Source organism: Strigops habroptila, chromosome 4 (assembly GCF_004027225.2).
Source record: "Strigops habroptila isolate Jane chromosome 4, bStrHab1.2.pri, whole genome shotgun sequence".
Taxonomy (NCBI): Eukaryota; Metazoa; Chordata; class Aves; order Psittaciformes; family Psittacidae; genus Strigops; species Strigops habroptila.
Window position 1 is genome coordinate 1,520,495 of NC_046358.1, and position 11,224 is coordinate 1,531,718.

At 43.0% G+C, this 11,224-nt stretch overlaps 2 protein-coding genes across 2 annotated transcripts in view; one reads left to right on the forward strand and one right to left on the reverse strand.

Moving 5' to 3' along the window:
- Positions 1-3,613: 3,613 nt before the first annotated feature.
- LOC115607741 (olfactory receptor 5F1-like) overlaps positions 3,614-11,224 on the forward strand; it is a 133,869-nt gene continuing 126,258 nt past the window's right edge. The window contains exon 1 of the mRNA XM_030485380.1: positions 3,614-4,205. Within this exon, the coding sequence (XP_030341240.1) occupies positions 3,614-4,205 (592 nt within the window). The remainder of the gene's footprint in view (positions 4,206-11,224) is intronic.
- Positions 7,116-8,060, reverse strand: LOC115606876 (olfactory receptor 1020-like). Its single transcript, XM_030483470.1, has one exon. It carries the CDS (start codon positions 8,058-8,060, stop codon positions 7,116-7,118), a length of 945 nt encoding a protein of 314 aa, XP_030339330.1.

Genomic DNA, 11,224 nt, shown 5'->3' on the forward strand with positions numbered 1-11,224 from the left:
TTCAATGACTACAAAGAAAGCCTGGACTACCCTGGGCATGGGTTTCCAGGTTGCTAAGGTTCAGAGGAGAAGGAGATAGACCCAAAGGACCACAGGACATCATATAATCAATCACATAACTCTCCACTGTACTTTATCATGCTAAGGCTTGTGGTTGGCACTCGAAATGAGGCTTTTCCACCCAAAACTTGGTTCCTGCAAGTGAAGTTGTAGGTTAAGCTGAAGGTGTTTGGTCCTTCCAGATGTCACAGTGAGTGTTGGAAGCCTCTGGGCAATTTGAACCTTGTCTTTGCTGTTCCTAAAGCTGCTTTGCAGATGGTGTGTAAATGTAAATAACTTAATCACATGTTGGGTCAATAGCGTTGGGTCAACAGTTATTGAACCATCAATAACAGGATTGTGCTGGATTTCTCAGCCCTTAAATCTGATTAAAAAGTAGACTTTTTGCATAATTCACCAAGAAGTTACAGATTCATATTGATACAAATAAAAATAATTAAAGCTGGGATAAACAATTTTCTTGCTCAAGTAAATCTTTCAACCAATCGGTATTTCCTCCCACTAGGAAGAAATAGGCACCTCTGTGTGTAATTCACTCTGTTGTAACTCTGGTTTCTAAAGCAAATCACATGAATCACAGCCCAGAAGAGCCTGTTTGTCTCCTAGCGATAGAAATCTATGCCCATGCATGCATGTATTATATGGATATCTAGGATTATGAGATGAATCCTAGAATCCCAGACTGGTTTGTGTTGGAAGGGAGCTTAAAGCTCATCCAGTCCCAACCCCCTGCCACAGGCAGAGACACCTTCCACTAGAGCAGGTTGCTCCAATCCCCCGTGTCCAACCTGGCCTTGAACACTGCCAGGGATGGGGCAGCCACAGCTTCTCTGGGCACCCTGTGCCAGCGCCTCAGCACCCTCACAGGGAAGAGCTTCTGCCTCAGAGCTCATCTCAATCTCCCCTCTGGCAGGTTAAAGCCATTCCCCTTGTCCTGTCCCTACAGGCCCTTGTCCAAAGACCCTCTCCAGGGGAGAGTGATCCATGCAGTAAGACCAGCTTTATTTTTATTTTGTTTTGTGTTGTGTAGTTTTGTGTTTTGTTTTGTTTTGGGGCTTTTTTGTTTTATTGTTATGTTATTTTATTTTAAAACGTTATTTGAGTAATTTTATTTGATAGATTTTATGCATTTTATTAAAGTTATTATTTTTTATTTTATTTTTAGTTTAGTTTAATATTCTTATATTATTTTAAATTGTTTTTAATATTGTATTTAAATTTATTTCAATATTTTACTATTATAAATGTTATTATTTTTTGTATCTTATTTTATTTTTATATCTTATTTCAAATATTTTAATATTTTATGTAATGTTATATTTAATTTTATTTTACATTTTACTTGTTTTATTTTATATTTTATATTTTAATTTCATTTTTATTATTTTTTATTTTTATTATTTTATTTCTTTATTTTTTATATTTTATTTTTGTTATTTTATTTTCATATTCCTCTCTCATACTGTCCTGGGTTCAGATATAGACACATACATATACACACTTCCCTGTATACACACATATATGTATGATAGAGGAATATAAAAATAATTGCATTTCTCCCAAAGGAGGTTCTCCAAAACACTTCTCACCCAAAGCACCTCGGAGCTCTCAGTGGAGTAGAGAAGAGAGTTACAAAGCAATTACACCAGCAGGCTGGACAGACCGAGCATATAAGTGTCCTCGCAATCTGCCGTCAGTTCATGTGAAGCAAGGAAGAAGCAGCAAGATGTCGCTGGTAAGGAAAAGGGGACATCCAGATTTGTTTTATAGCTGAAACTAGAAGATGATTTATAACTTGAAGGGGATATATAATATCATAGAACCATGGAATGGTTTGTGTTGGAAGGGAGCTTAAAGCTCATCCAGTTCCAACCCCCTGCCACGGGCAGGGACACCTTCCACTAGAGCAGGTTGCTCCAAGCCCCTGTGTCCAACCTGGCCTTGAACACTGCCAGGGATGGGGCAGCCACAGCTTCTTTGGGCACCCTGTGCCAGTGTCTCCTTGCAGAATATAATACATAATTCCTTGCAGGAAGCAGGAGGGAAGGAGAACGGCTTCCTCCTTCAGGGATGAGCTCTGTAGAAATGAATTTGGTTGTTCTGGGTTGTATCTTTGTTAGACAATCCAAGACGAGCTGTTCTCTTCACGGCAGAGCACGAGAACACCAGAAGAAAGAAAATCACAGAGCACGTGGATTTTGTGAAGGTTGTAATACCAGTTATAATGGTTTTGTGATTTTTTAAGGTTGTAATAGTAGTTAGCAGCTAAAATTCCAGTTATAAGAAACCTTTATGTCTACAATGCCAGGGATTCCACCTTGAGTAATTTTGTGATACTACAAGTTGTACATAGAATTAAACCCTGTGTGCTTCTTCCAGCTGGGTACATGGTTTACCTGATATTTCCATTCTGAATATGAGCCAGGCTCGTTAATACCAGTTTTACAGTGATTTCCTTTGCTGTTGGGAAGCTGTGCTCATTGCTTTGCAGAGATTAACTGACAGTGACAGACACCCCACAAGCAGCACAGTTTTTTCCGTCATCTTAGGCTAAAACTGGGCTGCTTTACCCAACATTTTTCTTGGTTTCTTTTAAATATCTACCTGTGTTACAGTGGTTCCTTCTGGACCCCTGTGGAGGCTGCTCTGTATCCCTCACTGATTCTGTGATTAAAAGGCAGGATGCACTGGTGTATATTCATATATTTAAAACGCCTAAGGAGGAATTGCAGAATGAGGAGGTTTAGGAAAAGACATCTTAAAGGCAAAGATTTGTTGTGCCATCTTTATCTTTGTAATGGTTTCTCTTCTCCCTCATGATGGCACCGCAACATTTCTATAGGCTCCATAAAAGAATAACACTGAAATACCAAAATAAATGAAAAGTTATGGAAGAATAAAGGGGATTTTCCTGTTTTCTCTCTGCAGCTGTGCAAGCAAAATCACCTTCACGAAAACCTCCACTGAGAAGGCTTCCTAAGATGTTCAATGTCCTATTCTAGTTCAAAGGTTGGACTTGATGATCTTAAAGGTCTTTTCCAACCTGGTTGATTCTGTGATTCTAAATCCTAGAATCATAGAATGGTTTGGGTTGGAAAGGACCTTAAGATCATCTAGTTACAACCTCCCAGCTGTGGGCAGGGAAACCTCACACTAGACCATGTCACCTCCAAAGAGTCTATTTTATTTCTCAATAGAACTAATTTATTAAAGGAACCACTGAATCCCTTCGTTTTACTCTTTCTTTGTTAGAACTTGGGAGGGTTACACTGAGATGTGATATATACCATGAGTATACAACAGATAGAAACAGAGATGTATTAGAATGAATGGAAAAGGTAACAATTGGCAGAGTAACTGCTACCAGAATAAAACCTCCATTGTTTTGCCAAACTGGGTTTTGATGAATGTTGATTCAAAGGAAGTAAATCGTTTATAAGAAGAGGGTTTGCCATCCAGCTACTGAGGATTGTTGGGCTTTTTAGGTGCCGAGTGTCTCCATTAACTTATTATTATGGCTCGATGGATCTATCTTACAGTGCTTTTGGAGAAGATGGCTAAGGAAAATCAAACCGAGCAAGTGACAGAGCTGACTCTTGTGGGACTGACAGACAACCCGCAACTACAAGTGCCTTTGTTTGTCCTGTTCCTCCTCATTTACTTCATCACGCTGACAGGGAACCTGGGCATGGTTGTGCTCATCAGGAGCAGCGCTCAACTGCAGTCCCCCATGTACTTTTTCCTTAGCAGCTTATCTCTCCTTGATGCTTGCTACTCCTCGGTGGTGGCACCGAGGACATTAATGGACCTTCTGATGGAGAAAAAAACAATCTCTGTTGCCAGCTGCGCCACCCAGCTTTACTTCTTCATAGCTTTTGGCACCACTGAGTGCTTCCTCCTGACTGCGATGGCGTATGACCGCTACATGGCCATTTGCAAGCCCTTGCTGTACTTGTCCATCATGTCCCACCGGGTCTGCATGCTGCTGGTAGCCATTTCGTATGTGCTTGGCCTGCTGCACTCTTGGGTGCACACAAAGTTCACCTTCAGCCTGCCTTTATGCCAGCCAGCCAAGGTGAACCACTTCTACTGTGAAATCACGCCTGTTCTAGCCCTCTCCTGCTCTGATACACGTGTCAATAGGTATCTGATATTTGGCCTTGCTGGGCTGGTGGAGATGGTGACCATCTCAGCCGTCCTGGTCTCTTACACCTTCATCCTCGCTGCCGTCTCAAGGATCAGCTCTGCTCAGGGCCGGTACAAAGCCTTCTCCACATGCACCTCTCACCTGGCTGGAGTCACCATCTTCCACGGGTCCATCCTCGCCCTGAACTTCCGACCAGGGTCTGGCAACACCCTGAGCACGGATAAGGTCTTTGCTGTGTTCTACTCTCTGGTGGTGCCCATGATCTACAGCCTCAGGAACAGGGAGGTGAAGAACGCCCTGAGGGACTTTGTCAGGTGGAAGTAGCTTTGGCATGATGTTTACCTGCTGGTTGTGTGACAGAGGACACCAGAGCTTCACTTTACAACAAGGAGTTTTGTTTCCCCACTCTATTCCTTAGGCTTCCAGACTTGGTTTGGAACCATTTCCAAGTCTTGCTTTCTTCCTACAACTGGCTTGTGCCACAAGACCACAGACAATCTTATTTATCTGCTGTATTTTATTGCCTGTAGCTTTTATTCCCCTTCCTCTTGGTCTTTTCAGATGTACCTTGGACATTAGGTCCGGGCTCCTTATGAGCCCTGTCAAAATGCTCTTCCACAGCCATCAGCATCTCCCAGTTGATAGCTTAAAACCTGCCTTATGACCTCTTCTTGTTTTCAGGGCCTTTCTCCGCTATCACTAAAGGGCAATGAACTGTTCCTGTACAAGTATAGGAAATGTAATGAAATTAATTAATGAAGTACATTGTTTTAAGAGGAAAAATGGCATTTCTCTCACCTATGTTAGGCCCTGCTCTGTGATCTCTGTCCCCTCTATTATCTAAGAGATAAAGCTAGATAATGCATCTAAAGGTAAGATTTGCTAACTAATTTTTAGCTAGATAAGGCCAGGTTCTATGAATACAATCTTAAATGCTCATGTCAATACAGGCCAGGTTTTGAATGATCTCCAGAGCATCCAGTTTTCTCTTTCCAAAACATTCAGGCTGATCTAACAGCACCTGAAGGACAGGAAAAAGAGGCTTTTTTTGCCCTCTTTCTTTCAGAAAGCAAGAAAGCTCCAGCTTTCTTTGCTCTTCCAGCTCTTCCTGCCCAAAAGGTGCTTGTTTTTTGAGGTGTCAGAACCACTAATGAAGAGGAGCTCTGTTATGTATCTGATGAGGGAAGTTTGTGCCTACAGCCAGGGGTTGCTGCATTTTGTAGATCCCTTCTCTGCAAAGATTGAAGCAGAATCATGCAATGATATTCTCAGTATAAAATGTATTTCCAGAACCTCAAGCCTAGTTATTGTATTGCTGGAATTCACAAATTTGCCTCCCTGCACATTAGACTGAGGTTCCTCTTGGAATTTCCCCTGGCTGGATCCACCACATACAAGACTATGGCAATCCAGACCTCTGTTAGGAACATGGCACCAAGTCTGCGTAAACCTTTGAGCATTTTGATTGTCTCTGCTTTGGAAAATTTATTAAACTCAAGAGGAAATAAGGACACCAGAATGGTATAATTCATCAAGCAGCAATGAGCCCTACACATGACACTTCTCATCTAGGCTCCCTTTCCCACAAAAGCTTGGATCTTTTGAGATCCAACCTGGGCTTTCAGTGGTTCTATGATTCTGTATGTATAGTCTAAGCAAAGATATCCAACAAACTCGAAGGAAGAAGACAAGGTATGGTGAAGTTATTAAATACAGCTCTCCGAAATCAAAGGTCTCTGTCCTGCCAAACATTTAATTATATCGATTCTGGTCCAGTGTATTTCAATCCTCACAACATGTAGAAGACACTTCTCCCCCAGACTTAAGACAACATCTCCTCTCTTGCTCCTGTTTTCCAGAGCACACACAAGAGACTGTTCACCATTCGTATATTTTCCGAATATAAGTTAATTCCCATTCACAACAGCTGAAGAAAAGATATTTTCCCACACCAGTGTGTTTTGGCTTCTTTCAGACCCAGACAGCTCTCAGTTAACATCGATTTTGTGTTCAGGGTTGTCTTTCATCTATGGAAACTTTCCACAGGCTTAATTTGTAAGCGAAATATACCATTTGGTTTTCCTGGTGTGCTTTAGCATGAGCTGGGCATGGGTATGGGACATGGGTGTTTACCTCCACGTGAAATTCCATGTCTGTCACCACAGAAGTAAACTGCACTTCAGATGAACGTAAAACACCAATTAAAATGAATGTGATTAGCTCTGCATGTGCCCAAATTGTCCTCCACACAGGATGGTCTCAGCACAGTTCATCACCCTGTGTTATTAGTTATATTGCCTACAATTCCTTCCTTTAAGTGAAACCTATTGTGAAGCTGCAGCCTGGGGAGGGATTCTACTTGGTATTCAAAGGTGCAGCTTGACAGCTTGATTCCCACAAGCTTCTCTCTTTGAAAGGCAGAAACAAATGCAAGGAATCTTTTTAAGCATTTTCTCTGACTCTTTTTCAGGAAGCAAATGTAAAACTACACTTCCTCTTCCCTCCCACTCCAGCAGCTTTAATAAAGAACTCGCAGGTAACAGGGAGGAATTTTATTGGAGCTGAGGGACAAAGTGAAGAATCTTGCAAGAAAAATACATCTTTATCAGTGACAAAAGTGATAAATGAATAAAGCTGATTGGTGTTTCCTGTGAGGAAAAGAGGCCTGGGATAATTCAGGGTCATTTCTTCCTACAGACTGGTGACTGCAAAGTGAAATGAAGTTTGAGGTTCCTGCTCTTCTTGGTTTCCTTGCAAGGCAGATGTCATGGTGGGGTCTATTTCTCATTAAATGCTGTCCTTGGCTCATGTGCAGGAACTCTGGAAGAACCTATGTAAAGTTGTGAGGATTAGAGGAAAATCCCATTGTTTTAAGTGCAGCACAGGGTTGTCACTTGAGATGAACTGTTCATGTCCTGGATGGTTTTATGTTGCAGTGGTTGAACAACCTCCTTCCGCACTTGACCAGAGCCCCCTTCACCTCCTTGTTCCTCAGGCTGTAGATGAATGGGTTGAGCATGGGGGTGACCATGGAGTAGAAGATGGAGGCCACCTTATCCAGGCTCCTGTGGCTAGATGGGGGTTGTAGGTACATGAAGAATGCTGACCCAAAGAACAAGGCAACAGCCATCAAATGGGAGGTGCAGGTTTGGAAGGCTGTGGCCCTGCTCTTTGCTGAGCACATCCTCAGCACTGTGCGGAGGATAGAGATGTAGGAGAGCAAAATAACCACGCTTGCGCCCACCGCGTTGATGGTTAGAAAGGCCAAGATGAGCATCTCACTGGTGTGGGTATCAGAGCACACGAGCTTCAGCACAGGGAAGATGTCGCAGAAGAAGTGGTCGATGTGTTCGGGACCACAGAAGGAACCTCCAAACGTGCACCATGTGTAGGTGATGGCACTGAGGAAGGCGAATAGGTAGGATGATGCTACCAGCTGCCAGCAGACACAGCTGGAGTTGATGGTCACGTAAAGCAGGGGGTGGCAGATAGCAACGTGCCGGTCATAGGCCATCATGGCCAGCAGGTGACACTCAGTACTGCCAAAGAAAGTAAAAGTGAAGAACTGCATCATGCAGGCAGAGAAAGAAATGGTTTTCTCCTCTGATAACAGGTCTGCCAGCATCCTGGGGGAGACGACTGTGGAATAGCAGATGTCAGTGAAGGCAAAATGGGTGAGGAAGAAGTACATGGGGGTGTGGAGGCTGGGAGACACCAATGTGATAATACCAACATTCCCCACCAAAGTGACAATGTAAATCAATAGAAACAGCAGAAAAAGAGGGGTCTGTGCAAATGGGCTGTCTGTAATTCCCAACAGGATGAATTTAGTCTGGGTGTAATTTCTTCCCATGACCAGGTGTTACCTGCTGTGGCAAAAGGAAGGAAAACATCAAAGTGATTAAAAACCATACATTCACAGTTGGGCCATATTTTACTCCAATCAATGACTAGATTAACTGCCACAGTTTATTACATTCTACAATGTATTCTAACCCAAATTATATATATGTTTTGGTTTTCAGATGTGGTATTTAGAAAAGAACAGGGAGTGCATTGAAGCAACAAATGGCATTTTCATTTTTCTTTGCTGGTCCACTTAAAACTATGGATTTCTTCAAGCATGTGTGTTTTCAGGTTTGAGAAAAGAATCAGATCTTTATTCACTTTCAGTTTGGAGGCCGTTTGTGTCAAAAGTCATCTCAGAGGAACCTCATAGGAGCACACGTAAACCTGGAGCAAGAGAAAGTCCCAGTCCCAGTGAAATCCCAGCTTACACATTAATGATCTCCAGACATTTTCCTTTCACTTTTCATTATCATTCCACTCATCAAATGAAATGTTTCAAACTATTTGAGGTCATTCACAACAGATAACATTCACATTGGTATATACATGAATTATACATTTCCGAGTTCCAGCACACTGAAGCATGCTAGACCCATAGGTATTAAGTTGCTTGCTTGAAAACTGAGTTGATGTTCAAATGTGCTGATTCCAAAGGCTGGTTTGTCAGTGACTATATTCTGTTGACCACCTCAAATGTTGCATTTCTTTATAACAAAATAAGATTCATCCTCTTTTAACTCTTGAAGAAAGCAGTGCATCTTGCTTTAGCTGCCTATGTAGAAGAGAAATACCCTGCATCAGCCATTGCTCCCTCTTAGTATAAACAAAACTCACTTTGATAAGGCTGTTTTCTGACACAGCTTTCCCAAAGAGGAAACAAGGACATGAAGAAGAAGAAAGCCCACTGCCTAAATGCAGGTGAGGCTCTGCTTTGTCTTGGTGTTACTTCCTGTGCCTTTCCTCTGCCACCGAGTGATGGGAGCCAAGGGTTTATCCGCAATGCAGCAGAGAACATCTACGCGCCCGCATCACCTCTGTGAAGTGCCTGATGTGAAGGGGGGTGAGCTCCTTCCAGGCTCCAAGAGCTGAGCTTGTGGTGCTGGGGCTGTAAATACAGTTCCATGTGCTCTCCTGGGAGGAAGCCTCCAGGGCTGCTCATGCTTTACCAGAGGAAAACAAAGAGAAGGAAAAGCCAAGGGTGTGAAATCAACTCTGAAAGGCATTGTGGTGCTTGGGCATCTGAAAGACATGGCGTGGATGAGCCATCCCTGAGCATAGCTACACAGCAGCAGTGATGACCGGCTCATAGGATGCTTCTGACATACTTGTGGACCATGCAAAGATTTTGGTGTGACCTTGGCAACAGAATGGGAATGTGTTTAGAGACATTTCAGATCTTGCAGGGTGTCCCAAAGTGGTACATGAAGCACAAGTGACTCCTTCTGTGGAGCTGCTGATGTCCTTCTGTGAACACTTGAGAGCCCAGTTTTCAAGCTCCATCTCTGTTATCCACATGTAGTGCCTGGATGTGCAACAGCTGAGCTGGTGACTCTGGGCTTCCAGTGTCTTCAAGGGTGAGAAATGGGCATTTCCAGGCAGTGATGAATTGTCCCAGGGTGAAGTAAGAGGCCTTTATCCCCCTAAGCTGCCTCAGCTGGGGCTCCAACCCCACCCTCTGCCTATTCGCCCTCCATCTCTATTTAAGCTCAGCCTACAGAGGTTGAGCTTTATTAGAGGACTTCTGCTTCCTAGTTTATCAGGAGGTGTACATACCTATGGAATCTTTTGACAGGGATCCGGAGTTCCTCATGGACCTGCCTCAAAATTGCTGGACATCGCGCTGACCAGGGGATTGGCTTGGTTTGGTCTTGGACCTGTCTTATCATCACTAAGTTGCCTGATGCTTCGGAGTCTTGGCAGAACTTGGCCCAGGTCTCTCTTCCTGCCCTGTTTCTCTTGCTCAGGTACTGTGGGATGGTCCCTGCACACCATGGTGTTCCCCTTTGGCTCTCTTTAAAGAGATTAAAGAGACAAAGCCCTGTGGTGCTGCCCAGGCTCTTGCAGAGTAGAACCCCTCACCCTTTGCACCCAACAGCTCAGCCAGTGCTCACTGCTCTGGCAGTCCCTCTCCATCTAGACCATGTCGCTGCATGGGTAAAATAGGAGATATTGTTCTCAGTGAGGGAAATAGAGTAATAAGTTGTACATTATATTCAAGTGTTATTTTCTGGTCATTAATATCTCCTCCATTTCCAAATATGATATTAGAATTATGGTCTTGAGTAGATGGGCAGCACTATGGTTTGGAAATGGGTTTCAAGTCCTAGAAAAGACCGTGAAATCTCTCCAGCTTGAGTATTCCTCTAGTTTCAGATGCTGAGATGCCATCTCTAAGAGATGCTCTTTCTCAATAACCTCACAGCAGTTTCTGATCCTGGTGTATTCTGCCTCCCAGAAGAAAACCCATCTCAAGGGTTGAGGAAGTAAGAGCTCCAGATGTGTAACTTGTGAATTCACTTAAGGAGTTCTCCAATTTCATCTGAAGGGGAGGAAAATCAAGATTGATATGGGGTGATGTGCCCAATGGGGCTGCTTGCAGCATATCCCAACCATCTAAGATAGAAGGTAATGAGTGGTAAAGACAGGAGCCAGTGGGAGATACAGCCATACATTGACACCCAACACCATGTAGAACCGAACAGAGAAGAAAAGGAGACTTGGAGGATTTAGTTCTCTGAAGCTTTGATTTAAAAAGCGACACAGGAGGTGTGAAAATAAGTTTTTTCTCAAGATAGAGATGATTCTGTGCAGTACAGTCATTGCAGATCCACACATTCTGTCCATGTCTGCATGTGTCACTCTAATTGTAAGAACAGTGTTATATATTTTATTTGTATTCCTCTGATATACATATTTGTGTATGGTTGTAAATGTATATATTACAGATATAGGAGCTGACAAAGAAGGTGAAGAATCTTGCAAGAAAAATACGTCTCCATCAGTGACAAAAGTGATAAATGAATAAAGCTGATTGGTGTTTCCTGTGAGGAAAAGAGGCCTCGGGTAATTCAGGGTCATTGCTTCCTACAGGCTGGTGACTGCAAAGTGAAATGAAGTTTGAGGCTCCTGCTCTTCTTGGTTTCCTTCCAAGGCAGATGTGATGGCAGG